At 30.7% G+C, this 18,146-nt stretch overlaps 2 protein-coding genes and 1 pseudogene across 2 annotated transcripts; 2 read left to right on the forward strand and 1 right to left on the reverse strand.

The window, feature by feature from the left end:
• The first annotated feature begins 555 nt into the window (after positions 1–555).
• LOC109797285 (UDP-glycosyltransferase 73C1) lies at positions 556–2,244 on the forward strand. Its single transcript, XM_020357270.3, has one exon. The coding sequence runs from the start codon at positions 620–622 to the stop codon at positions 2,090–2,092; it is 1,473 nt and encodes a 490-aa protein (XP_020212859.2). The 5' UTR covers positions 556–619; the 3' UTR covers positions 2,093–2,244.
• A 6,716-nt stretch (positions 2,245–8,960) lies between these two features.
• On the forward strand, positions 8,961–10,758 carry LOC109798078 (UDP-glycosyltransferase 73D1 pseudogene; annotated as a pseudogene).
• Positions 10,759–10,889: 131 nt separating this feature from the next.
• Positions 10,890–15,243, reverse strand: LOC145959148 (putative pectinesterase 14). Its single transcript, XM_083077636.1, has 5 exons — positions 14,746–15,243; positions 13,370–13,541; positions 12,462–12,668; positions 11,272–11,519; positions 10,890–11,151 (listed from the first exon to the last, which is right to left on the reverse strand). The coding sequence occupies exons 1-5, from the start codon at positions 15,165–15,167 to the stop codon at positions 10,965–10,967; spliced, it is 1,236 nt and encodes a 411-aa protein (XP_082933762.1). The 5' UTR covers positions 15,168–15,243; the 3' UTR covers positions 10,890–10,964.
• Between the last annotated feature and the right edge of the window lie 2,903 nt (positions 15,244–18,146).

The raw sequence follows: 18,146 nt of genomic DNA on the forward strand, positions 1-18,146 counted from the left end.
CGCCAAGAGCAAAACCGTGCGGCCGTGGGCCAAAGCGGACAATATCCTCATGCGGGTTGCTTGGGCTGTTACATTGGTATCAGAGCCGGGGTCCGGATCGGTGTGCCAGCGAGGGCGCTGGACTCCCTTGAGGGGGGTGGATATAGTCCCACATCGGTTAGGAAGGCGAACGAAGCATGCCATATATATGGGTGTGGATACCTTCCTTGTGAGGAGGCCTTTTGGGGTGGCATGCGTGTCATCGCCAAGAGCAAAACCGTGCGGCCGTGGGCCAAAGCGGACAATATCCTCATGCGGGTTGCTTGGGCTGTTACAGTACACCAAGTCGGCTCACACTCACCTCACGCACTCAAGCTCTGATGCCAATTTGTTAAGAACAAAAGGCATAAATTGGGAGCAAATAAACTCTCTGTATTCTCATTCATATTGCAAATGAAATATTACACTTATTTATAGCAGAAAGAAAAACAATGTTTACATCTTTAAATGCCACTCATAATTAACAACATTAATATTATTCTAGGAATACCGAGCAAAACAAAACTCCTAATTTAAGTTTCATAATAAAGAGAAGTGTCATAAACAAGTGCATTTGGGAAGTGTCATTCGACCAATCCAAATGGCATCCCAACCACCTCAGCTTCACTTCGTTCTGTTTCCCCTCATGTCCCCAGGCCACATGCTCCCCATGATAGACCTGGCAACAACATTGGCACAGCATAACACGATTGTTACCGTAGTCACCACCCCACATAACGCTTCCCGTTTCTCACATACCTTTGCTCGTGCTTCCGACTCAGGCCTTCACCTCCGATTGCTTCAACTCCACTTTCCATCCCAAGATGCTGGCTTTCCCCAAGGTTGTGAGAATTTCGACATGCTTCCTTCAATGAGCATGGCCTGGTGTTTCTTCACTGCCGCAAACACCATTCTACACGAACCGGCTGAGAAAGTGTTTGGAGAGTTAACACCAAAACCAAACTGCATAATCTCTGATGTGAGTTTCCATTACACATCCCACATCGCCACCAAATTCAACATCCCCAGAATCTCTTTCTACGGAGTTAGTTGCTTCTGCCTCTCGTGGCAGCAAAAACTGTTCACTTCTAAGTTTATTGAGAGCATAGCCACGGATTCGGAGTACTTTTTGATACCCGACATCCCTGACAAAGTTGAGATCACCAAAGCACAGACGCCAAAAGGATCAACGGATGAAAACTGGACCGAGTTTGTTGGCAAAATGGCCGCAGCTGAAACGGCTTCTTATGGCGTGGTCGTGAATTCTTTTGAGGAGTTGGAGCCAGCATATGCAAGTGATTTCAAGAAAGTTAAGAATGATAAAGTGTGGTGTGTTGGCCCTCTTTCACTCAGAAACAGGAGCCACTTGGATAAGGCTCAAAGAGGGAACAACACCCCAAGTGATGATGCGCATAACTGCATGAAGTGGCTTGCGATGCAGAAACCAAATTCAGTGATTTACGTGTGCCTTGGAAGCATGTGCAATTTAACACCATTGCAGTTGATAGAGCTTGGTATGGCCTTAGAAGAATCTAAAATACCGTTCATTTGGGTTATCAGGGAGAGAAATCAAACAGAAGAATTGAACAAGTGGATAAAGGAATCGAGGTTTGAGGAGAGGAGCAAGGGTTTGGGCCTTTTGGTTCGGGGTTGGGCTCCTCAGGTGCTAATACTATCACACCCTGCAATTGGAGGGTTCTTAACACACTGTGGTTGGAACTCAAGCTTAGAGGCAATAAGTGCTGGCGTGCCAATGCTTACGTGGCCATTGTTTGGGGATCAATTCTACAATGAGAGGTTCATTGTGCAGATAATAAGAGTTGGGGTGCGAGTTGGAGTGGAAAGTCCTGTGAACTGGGGCGATGAAGAGAAAAGTGGGGTCTTGGTGAAGAAGGAAGATCTTGTGAGAGCTATAGAGAAGTTAATGGATGAGGGAAATGAAAGAGAAGAGAGAAGAAAAAGGGTCAGAGAGCTAGCGGAGATGGCTAAGAGAGCTGTAGAGGGAGGATCTTCTCACGTCAATGTGACTCAGCTACTCCAAGATATCAAGCAACAGTACTCCAACAAAGACTGACGATTATCTTTGGTTATCAAAAACAGATTATCATATACTATTTCCTAAGAAGTTGCTAATTTGCTCAGCGTATCAGTAAAATATATTGATATCTTTTGTAATCTTGATTTTTCTGGAGTGTACCAAATGATGCTTGCCCTGTATTTTAGCTATCACTTTAGTCCACTGAGGGTCAATTAAGGGATCAACTAATGATACTAATTAAGGATGGACACGAAAATCTTTTTTAAAATTTTCTTTGAAAATCTTGGAGGATGAAGACTAAAATCGTTTAGATAGTTTTCAAAATTGGTTCGAATCGACCGGTTAAAGTGGAATCCATGACTCAACTGATATGAATCTCACATTAAATTGAATGTACCATAAATATGCTAACAACCAGTTTGACATGGCTAGTTTTCCGATCAAATTAGTGAACTATAGTATTTGGTCAGACTAGTAAGGTACATTTAAAAATTCAAGTAAAATATCTTTAAAAGTGAGATTCAAACACAGATTATTTCCATGTATATATATATATATAATATTAAATTGTTTTATTTAAAGATAATACTTAGATATAGATGAATGTAATTATTTAATATTTTAATGACTACTAATCTAACATACTCTATTATCATACAATTGGCTTAAATAATTTATATAGCATATTTTAATTTAAAATTATATATTTAATTATATATTAATTTATACAGTTCAAGAAGTCTATAATTTAGTTGTTTTATTATTATTCTATTGATTATAGCTTTTTAAGAGACTTTTTTTAGACACGATATAAATTTTATTGAAATTTATAAGCATAAAATATATATGACATGAATATTTTCTTAAATAAATAATAAAGACCGAGCCATGTAGTTCAACTAGTGACTCATTTATTCAACCTCTAATCCATTGATGCAGTACCCTAACAGATTTGATGACTGATCCAATTTTTAAAACATTGATTTAGATGCATGATGAAATTGAAAAACAAAACAAATTATTAAAATTAGTGGGGTCGAAGTACTTTATACATCTATTTATTTTCGATAAAAAAAATAATAATTTTGGGAATAATTGAATATCAACTATAGTGGGAAGAATAATTTTGATTTTAGATTCAGCAAGCATCTTGCTTTTTCATTAGCATTCCTTTCTTGTTTTGGTTTTGCTACAATGACTCTTATGTCTAGTGTCTTATTTGGTACAAATGGTCCTTTTTCTACTATTTTCAATAGATTCACATATTGTGGATCCAAGAATAACTTCATTTTATATCTAGTAGAAATAGTTTTTTCTATCAAAGCTTGGAGGTCTATTTATTGAGGCTCCTTTTAGAATGAACATAGTTGAATGCTGCACAATCATCACTTCTTTAGGATCTTTTCTCCTACATTGTTAAATGTGCTTAACCCTGAGAGTCAAGCTTTTGATACTAATTGAAGTGAATGTTAGACTACAAGAAAGGAGACTAAATTATTTTGTTCTTTAAAATCAACTCTTTATGAAATTTTGTTCTTCAAAAGGTAGGCCTTATGAGCATTGAAACTTAAAGTATAATATTATTCTAAAAGTATTTTTTGAGCTTACTAATTTTCAAAACAAATTGTGCAACAATAAAATACAAAATATAGTAAGGTAAATAAAATAGGTAAAGAGATCAAGTAAGAGAGATTGCTCACAATTTTACACTAGTTCACCCCAACTAGGCTACATCTAGTCCCCATGCAAATTTGTAGGATTTTCACTATCACAATCAACTGCTAATCAAGAACAACTCAGTCACTTGTTGATACAAAAACACTACTACACAACCACCTATTGTTAGTAGCCAACTCTCAGTAACTTGTTGAGATTTTCTCACTCAAGCACCTGTTGAGAAAAAAATCCCACAGAAACCTACTATGAGATTATACAACGCCTATTATGGTTCCTTTCTTCCTTCCTACACCTCTCCTATAATGGAGTTTTCACTAAGGAAGATTCACCCTTCTTTTTTCCTATTACAAGATTGATAAAAAATGCTGAAATGGAAATCTCTAATTAAGCAAATATCAGAGTATGAAGCAAGGATTATAACTTGACAACTTGTATTTTGATTTCTCTCTTTAATCTGGCTTTCTTAAAAACATGTCCATTATCTTTCCTTTATAGCCTTTGAAAATAGATTTGTTAAGGCTAGCTTAAATTTTAAGCAAGGTTGACATAATTGTACTTTATCTTTAACTGAAGGCTTTTGATAAATAACTCAAAGTGTTGGTCTTCTAAGCCAGGTCTTCAACACATTTCTCATGAAAAAAAATGTTTAACTTGAACTTCTTTGAACAAAAACACAAGATGCTTATCATGTTGTTTGAGACAGACAAGACTTCAGTGCTAATTGGTCATATGTCCAACTAAATTGATTCATATATATGTAAAGATCTCTTGTGAACCTTCTAAATTGCTAAGGTTTAGTCAACCTTATGATCAATTATAAATACTTCTAAAACATTTGAATAGAATTATTAACACATCACATGATAACTCTTCTATACTAAAATTTAAAATTAAGAGTTTGTCATTATTAAAGTTAATATTTTAAGCAAGATTCAACAATTTGGTGTTTGTAATTAATTAGTATTTTGTTTTGATCTTTACTTAAATAATTTTTCTTTTAACTTAAGTGAATTTTAGAAAAAGAGAGATTGTTTTAGGGAAAAAACGGTTTAAGCAAAAAATTTCTCTTGACTTGAGCGAATTTGTAACATGCATCCCATTTTTTCTCTAATTTTCTCTCAAGACTTTGTCCTTATTTTTCTAGTAAAATATATTTTTTATTGGTGTGCTTAAAACTTAAATTTGGCCCTATCCCTATGCCAACCTCAGAAGCTAATTTTGAATTTTAATCAAATTTTAGATTATTTTGACTTCTAGCTATTTTTGAAAAATTGAAACATGTACACTTAAAAAAAAAAGATATTTTTTTTATACAAAAAGGTTGTAAATAAGCAAGTTGTTGTTGTAAGTTAGATTTTGGATTCAAATCTCAAGGATGAAAAAAATGTGGTTGAAAGAGACTTCACACTAAAAAAAATTGTCATGTAGTAACAATCATTCTATAATGTCACATTACTTGTCATTAAGATCTTCTTTTACCTATATTATAAATATAATATATGTTGATATATTATTAATAAGTGTAGGTATAACCTTAGTAACACACAATATATTGTTGAATCTTATTCAAAATCACACTAAAATTGTGTGTAAATATATATATCAAATTGATTTATGTCTACATCTATTATATTTATAATAAAACTTTTTGTATGTTATTGTATACATCTAATATTTATTGTTCACTATAAGAAGTCAATCAAATATCTTGACAAAAGATTAATTAACCACCAACAAAATCAATAAATATTTAACATCAAATAACGATTAAAAAATATATAAAGCAATATCAAGCAAAAAAAAAAAATTATTGTCAGAAATTGATTAAAATTTATGATTCAAGTTATGGATATTTAACTATGAATTATATGTAAATTTTTTATTTAAAGATCACATCAAATTCTTTTAATAATTACATGAAATTTATAATTAATGTATGATTTGATACGATACTTTCCATCTAATAGATATAACTTAATGTTTATATTATATAATAAAATAAAGAAAACAAGTTTTAATTATCTATTCAAGTTTTAATTAATCATATATATATAGTTTGAACTTTCAATCTACTCATAAATTTTAATATATTTAAATTACAAGAGAAAATTTATGTGAAGAAAAGAAAAATACTAAAAAGAGGTTGAATAACATTAATAAAAAATTCAACACTTTTTTGAAATAGTGAAATAGTATCTTAAACTTTAAGACTATATACAAAGACATAAGAATAAAGGGAACAAAATGATTTTATACTAGTACATCTCAATCATCGAGACTACATTTATTCTTGATTAAACCAATCAAGTTTCATTATTTTCACAAAAGATATAAGTATTCTTTCACAAGCCACTTCTGATTTAATCTAAGTAATTCTTTGATTTATATCTCCTCAAGCAACTACTCAAATATTCTTTGAATAACAAAGTCTCTTAAAACTTCAATAACAAAATATTCTTTAAAGTAAAGTCTCTTTAGGCTTCAAGTCATAACACAAAGTTAAAATTATGTAATAATAGTTGTTTCATTTTACTCATAAGACATGATATAATAACTGTCAAGTACAGAGCCTTTTACACAAAAAGTATGAATTTTTACAATGGATGTTCTCTTCTCCCTTATGTTTTTGAGTCTTCAAGCTTCTTTATATATGTGTTTGATGAAGATGATTGTTATATATCCTTAAGCTTCACTCATAAACTTGTTTTATCGTCCTTTCTTGTAAATAAGATGTTTGTTGGTGCATTAAATGCGAATATTAAATGTGTTTTACCATATTTTCATTTCTTATCTGATCAAAGAAATTACTTATTATCCTTAAGGTACAATATGAGAGAAACTATTGAGTATGTCAATCAAAATGACCGTTTTACAACACACACTAATGTTACCTATTGAGGGCTTCCTTCCAGTATTAACATAAAAATGAATGATAAATGTGATTGCGAAGCTAAAGTTTTAATTGATTCTTGTATATTAAATACAAACTATTATCTTCTGTGAGTATATTTTTAAGATTTTTTCTTCGATGAAAGAATTTGTAGATATTGTTTTAATTTCTTATCTAATTCGATTTTTATTTATCATAATTATTTATGAATTAAATATTAATATTTAAAATAAATTATTAATAAAAATTACTTGACAAAATTTGGTAAAACTCTTCTCACAAGTTTTTTGAGAGAACTTGGTAAACCTTTATAAGTTTTCTGGCAAAACTTGGTAAATCTTCCTTCACAAATTTTTTGCAAAAATTCAGTAAATTCTCGATCCTTTGTATGACTCTATCATTTATTTAGGAGAATGACCTCCTTAATAAGTTGGATGATTCTTCTTAAAATAAGTACAACATTTTAATTTTAAACAATATCTTAAAAACAAACAATATTATTTTGGTAGCGTTTGGAATACATGTTTGAATGAGACAGGACAGGACATATGAGTTCTATTCCCTGTTTGATGAAATTAAAAGGGAGAACAAAACGGGAAATATGATTAAAATAGTGGGATACTTTTGTTCCCTAAAAAAAGGTGAAACCAACTAGAATGGGACATGACATTTTATTAAATATTTTTTAATGACAAAATTATCACTCCTTATCTTTATAACTTTTTCACCGCACACCCAACTGAGAAATAAAATCCTTGTCGCAATCTTTTTTTGCTAGACACTGTTCACCGCTCTTTTTCCCTTTCTTTGCATTGTTTATTGCTCCCACTATATACAAGGACAAAGAAAGTTTTTTTTGTTTCTCTTTAGTTGTGCTACTTGCATCATTAAAATTTATGTGCTTTGCTATTTGCATCATATAAATTACTGATCATTTGAATTACTATCGTTTGTTAATAAAAAGAATGTTGGATCCATTCAAATCAAATCAACAAGTAATTTAGTGTTTTTTTTAATAAATTTGTTTTGTGTGACTATTGGATTTGTTGTCTAATTTTAATTTGATTTTTCAATATAGGCATTGAATGGAACATTTTCGTGTTTTGATCTTCTTTTTATATAGTAATAACAATATATTTAAGTTAATTATATTTTATAAATTATATTTTATCAAATATTTTATATTTACATATTTAGAAAATAATTATAAAATATAAATATTAATATTTTATAAGAATATTATATAATATTAGTCATAAAATAACAAATGTGAAAAAATATTTTATTTTGTTCTGTTTAATTTTTTTATACTCAACCAAACATTAAATAGGATAAGGATATATATATAATAAAATATGGTGTTCTGTTCTATTCAACAAACATTAAATGTAAAATAGAACACATGATTCCATTTTGTTCTATTATGTTGTTATAAACACAGTATAAATATAGTATTATTCTGTTCTATTTTGTTCCGTTCCATTACCAAACACAGTATAAATACATTATTGTTTTGAATAATTTCTTAAAGTTTTAAAATTTAAAATTTAAATGTTATCCTCGCACTTATACGATGAACAAATGATAAAAATAAACGAAAATTACAAGAGAAAATTTAAAATGACAGACATTCGATCTAAGAAACTTCATCATTTTGCCATTGGATTACATGCATGCTTGAGTCACGAAAATTCAAATGTGCATTTGCTAAGAAACCAACATTTCTTCTTTGCAATTGATTGATATTACTCTTCAAAACCCACGTGTTTACGCAGTTTACACGAGGGACGGAGGAACCTTCGTTTGAAAATTGAAAGAAACCTTAGAAAATCATAGTAGCCAATGGGCGGCGTTCTAGATTTTTTCTAGGCAATATACTTGTTTTTCTAAGTTTTACTAAAATAATTCACCTTCTCAATAAATACATTATTTTTAATTGTGGTGATTAAATAATTTATAAATATAAGAATTAAAAAAATAATATTACATTAAAAAGTGAAAATATTATTTATTTTTAAACATTTTTTAAATATTAAAACTGTTGGAGGAGTAAATTATGTAAAGTTTGATTGATCTTTAACATTCTTATTCTTAAAAAAAAAGTTGAAATTGAATATAAGGTGGATGAACTTTTGCATTTGTAATTCTTTGAACGATAGGAGGTGCAGTTATAGATCTCAAATCGTGGGCATTAGTTTCATTTTGTTTGTTTTAGTATTTTATCACCATAAAATATAATTTCGAAGGTTTGAGATCATCAACGACTTAAAAAAAATAAAACGTCATACGTGTGACGCATGGCCAACAATATTGGTCTTCTCGATTTATTTATATACCATGCACCAAACCCATGTTATTAGCCACATTTTACTTAATTACGTAATGGCTTTGCCACTTAAGCAACCTCATTTTGTGCTAGTTCCACTTCTGGCTCAAGGCCACATGATCCCCATGATAGACATGGCAAGGATTTTGGCAGAGAGAGGGGTTATTATCACATTGGTAAGTACCCCTCACAATGCCTCAAGATTTGAGCAAACAATCATTAGAGCAGCAAAAGCAGGGCTTCCAATTCAACTCCTACAAATCCCATTTCCATGCCAAAAAGTGGGACTTCCATTAGGCTGCGATAACCTTGATACTTTACCATCTAGAACCCTACTTAGAAACTTCTATATTGCCCTTGACATGATGCATGAACCTTTGGAACAATATCTCCAAAACCATCCTTCTCCACCAAGTTGCATTATATCAGACAAATGCCTCTCTTGGACTTCTATAACAGCCAAGAAGTTCAACATTCCAAGGCTTGTCTTTCATGGCATGTCTTGTTTTTCATTACTTAGCTCCCATAATATCAAGCTCCACAATTCTCATCTTTCATGCTCTTCTGACTCAGAACCTTTTCTCATACCAGGATTGCATCAAAGGATTGAGATAACCAAAGCACAACTCCCTGGAGCTTTTTTTCCTCTGCCTGATTTGGATGATTTTAGACACAAAATTTTAGAGGCTGAAATGTCAGCTTCTGGGGTTGTGGTAAATAGCTTTGAAGAATTGGAGCAAGGGTGTGCTAAAGAGTATGAGAAGGCCTTGAACAAGAGAGTTTGGTGCATTGGTCCTGTGTCCTTATCCAACAAGGATAGTTTGGACAAGTTTGAGAGAGGAAACAAGCCTTCGATTGAAAAGAAGCAATGCTTGGATTGGCTAACCTCAATGGAAACAAGATCAGTTATTTATGTTTGCCTTGGAAGCTTATGTAGGCTTGTTACATCTCAAATGATAGAACTTGGGTTGGGTTTAGAAGCATCAAATCAACCATTTATTTGGGTGGTCAAAACTGCAGGACAAAAATTCTCAAAGCTAAATAATTGGTTAGAGAATGAAAATTTTGATGAAAGGATAAGAGGTAGAGGACTTGTCATAAAGGGATGGGCCCCGCAAACTTTAATATTGTCTCACCCTGCAGTTGGAGGATTCTTGACCCACTGCGGCTGGAATTCAACTATAGAAGGTGTGTGCTCCGGGTTGCCAATGATAACATGGCCTTTATTTGCTGAGCAATTCTTAAATGAAAAATTTATTGTGCAAGTTTTGAAGATTGGAGTTAGAATAGGTGTTGAGGCTCCAGTAAGGTGGGGTGATGAAGAGAAAGTTGGTGCAATGGTGAAGAAAAGGAGAATCATGGAAGCTATAGAGATGTGCATGACGGGAGGTGAAGAGGGCGAAAAGAGGAGGAATAGAGCAATAGAGCTTGGAAAGATGGCAAGAAAGGCCATAGTGGAGGAAGGTTCATCTCACTTCAACATTTCATGCTTAATTGAAGATATTATGAAGCATTAACTAATATATTAAATATGTGTTGTTACAGATGGTGATTAATTATTTAGCGATCTTTGTTTTTCCTTGTGTCATTTTCTCATGGATAACTTATAATAAATAAAATAAAATAAACTTTTGGGTGCTAAGAAAAGTAAGAGACTACAATATTTTTTATGATAAAATATATGGTTTTGAGGTTGACCGTTTACATACATGTAAGTAACTGATATATTGTATACTTTTGGTCTTTCATTTGATCTTTTATGAAGGCTTATTATTATCAATTAATGTACTTTTCTTGTGTCTTGCAGAACAGCTATTTTATACTAATTTATGATTATTACATAAGAGAGTTCTTAGGTATAGACAGTGAGTTAATCATCCCTTTACAACTTGGTTTGAACTTTTGTTAGTTACTTCAAATGTACTCTATGAACAGCTGAATGAACAAAAAAAAAGACTTGATTATTGTGAAGATGTGTACATACATATTGAAGCAGTTGAGCTTTATTGTTTCCATTAGGTATATGAAGGGTTAATTAACATAGAGTTTTGAAAATAATTAAGAAGCCAATCATTTCCATCAATGTAGGAAATATCCATGTAGGAGTTAGCTTGGTAATCCGTGAGTTGCTTGGCATAAGAGACTCTGGATGTAAAATTTGCTCCAGGTCCAAGACAACGGTACTCCCCAAAGAAAACGCTCCTGCATGTGTTCAACCAAAAATATTAATAACGCTGTGTCAATCAAACCAGATAGGTGGTGATGAATAACATAGAAAAGCATAAAAATTATAAGGAGATCGAAGAGATAGAGATCACAGACCGGTCTCTAGAGCGATCATTCCAATCGTTCCATCCATCAGGAGCTACGACATGAGACATATATGTTCTTGAGAAAACCACAGTGGCATAGGGTCCCCAAGCTCTTCCAAGCCACACTCTTCCACTCCCAACAATGCTACAATTCACAAAGGAAAACCCACTTGACTCATCCTCCGATTCCCTCCCTTGAGCGGTGATAGACCCGCTAATCTCATCCCCTTCTTTGGCCACACACTTTATGGTACAGTCCTACAAAATAAATTAGTATATTTAAAAAATAAATTAAAATCATTGAAAAATGAAAAAAATTGAGAAGGAATATAAAAACAAATTTCCGTCGTATTTTTATAGATATTAATTAATTAAGGACATATTTAACTCTTTTATAACATATTTAACAAAATTTCTTTACCAAAAAAAATATATATATATTTAACAAAAATTTCGAATAAATTATATTTTAAAGGTATTACATATAAAAAGATTGTAAAGAAAACAATGGAGACTTACTAGAATGGCATCATGACATTATCATTTTGCCAAATACTCCTTCCTCTTCCTGTTCAAATCTTTTGATGTTTTAACCCTTGTGTTTTTTTTTCTTCAAAACTATTAATGTTTTAAAAATGCCAAGTCTTCTTAAATTTTTGTTCACATATACCCTTATTTAATAATCATGAATTATTTTACAACTACTCCTATAATAAGTATTAAATGAAAGTAATTTAGAATAAATATACTAATTTATGGATAATATTAAAAAACATAAAATGTATATATTATCTTAAACACCAATAATTTTGCATTCGAATAAAATGATATTCATTTATATGAAAAATTATTAGCCATATCTCATATTTAAGTTTTTTAACCTATAAAAATTAATTAATAATAATTTATTACATGTTATGTAAATGTTTGAGATTAGTTAATGCTCATGTGCTTAAGTTGTACTAAATAATTTCTCTCATTTATATACCTTCATAAAATATAACTTGTCCTTTAATTAATTAAAGCCGCCATCATGAGCATTATTACTTTCACCTAATCTTTCAATTATGATGGGGCCACTAAAATTAGAACCATGAGTAAGGCATGATACTTGTGTGTTAATTTGTATATGTGGTAATGGATTGCGGTAGACAAGACTTACTTTAAAGGGAAGGTTGCATTTTTGTTTTTTGTTTTTACCTCGTAAAGTGATCTGGCACTTCCAAATATGAAATCAATGGATCCTTGGATAAAACATTCTTTAAAATAATGCCTCCCATTGTCATCATTGAGTGTGTCCTGCGCACCATAAAACCCACACCCATAGAAAGCAACTTGATCACCGGTAACTCTCAGTGCCACCGCTTGTGCCCCAACCACTCCTGGTGGCGGTGGAGGAGCCGTGTTCTTTTCACAGAATCAAAACGTGAAGATCTCGCAAGTCACAACGTATACATGGCAATAAATAACAATATAAATTGCACTAATAAGTAAGGATTTAATGAACATACACCATCTATGTTATGTTACATTTTTTTAGATTGTCAATCAATTTATATTAATGATGTGATATAAAATCATTTTCAAAAGACTCGTGCATGTAAGAGAGTTACTGAAATGTAATATAAAATCGTTTATTTCTTTTTATCTAATGTAAATTTCATTAATAAGTAAAGATTTAATAATCATGCATTTTCAGTGTAATGTGAAAGACTTTATTTTTCAATAAAACACATTGTTGATATGATTTTAAAAAATAATTATTATAAAAATTTATAAACTTAGCATTATATAATTAGATAACAGCCTTTAACTAATAAATAATGCAGTGAAGTTTTGTGAGAATATGATAATTCTTGTTTTTTCTAACCTTATAACCTACATAATTATTTTAAAAAAAAAATTACAGTACACTCTTTAAACATTAAACTAGTAATCCTCTTAATTATTTTAAAAAAATATTATACCGTGTTTTGCCGTAGCAGAAATGAATGTAAACGTTAAAAAGTATATTATAAGGGTTATGGTTAAGTATAATCTCACCAAGGCAAGCAAAACGTACTCATTGATCAAAGTAAGTAAACCAATTAAATTGCATGCTTAATTACCTTAAAGCTGATGTTGTAAGCAGTGAACTTAGTGGCAAAGATGGCAAAGGAGTAGCTATAGGAAGTCCCGCCGGTGGAATTTGCTGTGTCATTCCATTCTATGATTGTATTCAGATACCCTTGACCTTCAATTATCAAGTTTGTTTTGTTGGCCTGCACCACTACCTTCTCCCTGTAATATTAATATATATATATATATATATATATATATATATATATATATATATATATATATATATATATATATATATATATATATATATGTGTGTGTGTGTGTGTGTGTAAAAAATATTTAAAGTGGATTTCTTCAGTATATATATATTTTTTTTTTCATTTTACTCTTAATAACTATATAATCTCTAATAATCATATAAATTATCATAATAAATTTGTTATCTTTTCTCTTTTTTAATGGAAGCACATAGTATTTTTTTTCACTAGTATAATTGAAGTTCAATTAGTGTAGAAACTCATACGCTTAAGTAATTAGAAATTATCTTATATTTAATTTTAAAATGATTATTAAAAATATCAATAATTTTATTGTACATAATAAACTAGGATTAAATAATTATGTAAAGACTTTAACCTCTATACGCTAAATTTCGCAAATATACTCGAATCATTGTTTAAGAAGTATTTTTGGATTATACACCAATATTTTGGGTTGGGGAGGGGGAGGGCTTCACTTCAAGGACATTTAAGTCAATTGATTTTATTTATATATAATAGAAAATAAAAATAAAAAATAAAGAAACTACTGTCACGCGTTCATTCTCCTTCCAACCATGTTCACAGTAACATATGTGATCATTTCCTAAAACAATCTGATTGAAAAACTACACCAGTTATTGATGTGAGCAAGAATCATTCAAGTATCTTCACCTAATAATTTAACCTTGCCTTTTAGGGGTAGTAAGTTCATGACATGGAGTAAGAACCTTTATGACCAATTATTTATCTAAAATTTAATCCCTTACTGCCTCCATTCTTACCAAAATTAAATTTTAACAAGGTAAATAAACCTGATCATTATTTACCTTCACTCTTAGAAGATTCATGTTCTGAGATGTGTAATGTAATATAAAATCATTCATTTCTTTTTACCTAATAATAATTTAAACTTTTAAAATTGTTATGTTTTAACAAATGAAATTGAATGACCCAAAAGGTGGAACTAGATTTGAGTAGAACTAAATTTTCGAGTTTGAGTTTTAAAAATAGAAAAATATAATTAAAAAGGATAATTATACTAAAGATGTTTAGTTAAATTCTCTAATAGAAACTATTATTCATCGATAAAATATGTAGATATTTAAAAAATATAGAGGTGATTAATAAGGGGAAAAGGATATAAAAAGTGAAGAGACAACAACCTGTATGTACCATTATCTATTATGATAAGGGTGGTATCAGAGCTGGATTCAGGAACAGCATCAACGGCTTTCTGCACGCTACTGAAGTTAGCACAACCCTGTAAGTCAACCGTTAAAACTTGACTCACATTATAGTCTTGAATAAGCCTTGAATTCCATTTGGACCCGTCACATTTTTCCTTATGGCTCCGGTGATGATGATGTCTCCTCCTAGCTACACTTGTTATCAGAGACACAAGGTCCTGAGCTCCACTAAACTTTATAATCTTGGTAAATATTTCAAGCTGGAAACTGAAACTATCTTGAGGGCTAATGGCCGTGTCAGAGGTCGGGGAAGGTGGCGGTGTTGTATAAAGAACAAATATGATTGAAATGAGAAAAATGACAAAGCCAGAAAGCCAAAGGGTTCTGTTGAATCCCATCTTTTAGCTTTATGATATGGTTACTGTATTTGTGTCACTTTGATTTGAGAAATGGGTTTGGGGCGGAGAGGAGAGTGAGGTAATGCTTTTATAATGTGCATGAGAAAAGGTTGTGTGTGTGCTAGTGATGCATGATTGGAGTGGCAGTTAAGAAATGTATGAGCTTGTGTCATGTCTAGCTAGGCGTGTAGAGATTATTACTAAAACCTTCTTTTGAAAGTATTATGGATCTCGGAAAGCTTTTTATGATATGACAAAGATACACAGGAATAGGATAGGAAGATGGACACGCTAAGTCATTGCACAAAGATTGAAAACAAATGAAGGTCCATTCATTATTGGGGCTGTGTAAGCAAGCTATATATGAATAAATATGATAGAATAAATAGGACATGCAAGTAAAATAAATTAAAAATAGTCGTCATTCAACCATACATTACAGATTGTAATGTAACTTTTATAATAACTATTTTAATAAGAGTTAATCTTTTGTGAATTCTGATTGGTCGATAATACAGAAGAAATTATACCGTCAATGCATAAAAATTAAAGTGGTGTGATTATTTTGTATACTGAAGTTGGCTTCTTAGCTTGGAATGCACTGTGTTAAGTTTGTATATATATGCAGATGCTTCAAACTGAATCCATTGCAATTTGCAAACCGCCCCTCTTGGACTGGTGTCTTGCGTATTACTTGTTAATTAAGACTTGGCTGAGAGAAATTCTGGGTCTTTTGTGTTGCAGAACCAAACGGTGAAATCTCTGAAAACATAAACCTACTAGTCCGGATTAAAAGACACTATATATATATATATATTATTAAGAAGAGAAGAGATCCATTTATTTCAAAAATTAGTCTTTTTAAACTTATTATGTTCAATAACTCATATTTTATATTAAATTTTAACGATTCAATTATTAAATTTAAAGTTTTTAATGTATATATTAAGTATAAATTTTTTAATAAATTTGAAAATAATTTAATATTTAGTTTTATTGATTCAAATTGACGAATAACTATAAAAATATTTTATACAATTATTTGAATTAATAAAACGAGATGTCAAATAATTTTCAAATTTTTTAAAAATTTATAAATTTAATTTATATATTAAGAACTTTAAATTCAATGGTTAAATCATTAAAATTTGATATAAAACATGAATTATTAAACAAAATAAATTTAAATAAACTTACTCTTAAAATAAATAAATATCTCCTTTCTATATACATAATTATTGAAAGTCGGGAGAACGACATTTGGCCAATCACCAAATCTCTATGTCCTACATAGAGAATTTCTGTATGCAAATAGTAAGAAAAATCAAATGAAAACCACTAAAAGAAAAAAGGTTTTATGTACCTTTCCTTCTAGGTTATTTAGGATGTTTTACAATGCATGTATTAACATTTGCCTCGAGGGGTTCTATTCAAACTACTTTTTCTCTCCACAGTTTCTATTTTTTTTTCTTACATTCTATAAATTATTTTTCAAAATATATTCTATAAAAATAAATTTTTGAAATAAAACAGTGTGAACAGAAGAAAAAAATATAAATTGAATCTTTTTTTCGCATGATTCAATCTAGATTTTCTCACCCCCAACATATTTTTTTTCATATTTGATTTTTAAAAACTTACTACTATAAACCTACACCTATTTCTAATTAACAGAGATACTAACGAATTGGTTTGGTATGATTTTAAGGAATATAAACCAAACTAATTAAAATTATATGGTTCAATTTAGTCAATTTTTGACAAATTTTTTAACAAAGCAATGTGACTCCCACGACCAAGTATTTTCAACTCAATTTTAACTAAATTATCCTCCACTCAACCTTAACAAGAGTATTTGCACATTGACCAAAGTATTTCTAGCTCAATTATGGCCATAATATTTTCAACTTGATCTCAACTAAAATATCTTTCACTCGACTTCAATCAAAGTATTTTTACCTAACCTTATTTTTAACTTTATCTCAAGTAAAGTGTCTTTAACACAATCTCAATCAAAATATTTTTGTGACTTTGACTAGAGTACTTTAAGTTTGACCTTAGTTAAAGTATTTTCATCTTAACTTTAGCCATGACCAAAGCTTTATAACTCAGCCTTATTGGCATGAGTATTTTCAACTCATTTCTCAGTTGTAATATCTTTAACCCAATTTTAGTTAAATTATCTTCAATTCAACTTCAACTAGAATATTTTCAACTTAGTCGTCTAGGCTAGCACAGTCCACCCTCAACTAGAGTACCTTTAGCTTAGCCTTGGTTTGGGTATCTTCATAGTAGCCTTAGCTAAAGTATCTTTAACTTAGTCTCAACATAGTATCTTCAACTTGATCTCAACCAAAGTATATTCATCTCAAACTTAGTCAGGGTATCTTCATGTAAGCCTTAAATAAAGTGACTTCAGTTCAACCTTGATAAGAGTTTCTTTTGCTCGACCTGGTCAAACTATCTCAACTCATTATTGGTTACAGAGTATCTTTATCTTGACCTCAACTAGAGTATTTTTCAACTCAGTCTCAACTAAAGTATTTTATACTGGCCTCAATCAGAGTATCTTCAACTCAACTAAGGATGGAAAAAATACCTGCACCTGCGGGTATCTGTGGGTAAAATTTGCTACGGATAATAAATGAGTAGGTTAATTAGGTACCTGCAGATAATGGGGCGGGGGCGGGTATGATGGTATCCATACCCGCGGGTACCCGTTTAATAACATTTCTTAAATATCTTAATTATCCTTGCACTAATAAGATGGATAATTTAATTAATTTTCTAGCTTTGATTGGACCAATAAGATTTTATGTATTTTAAGTTGTTTACTTTCGTTTGGAATTATGAGATTGAATTATTGTAGTTTTGTGATATGAAACTTTTACTTACTTGTGTGATTGATGTATTTTAAGTTATTGATTATCTTATTTTTTTATTATTATTTCAACAAAATTAACGTTAATTACAAGTTCA

The sequence above is a fragment of the Cajanus cajan genome, chromosome 6 (genome assembly GCF_000230855.2).
Source record: "Cajanus cajan strain Asha chromosome 6, NIPB_CcT2T_4, whole genome shotgun sequence".
Classification (NCBI taxonomy): Eukaryota; Viridiplantae; Streptophyta; class Magnoliopsida; order Fabales; family Fabaceae; genus Cajanus; species Cajanus cajan.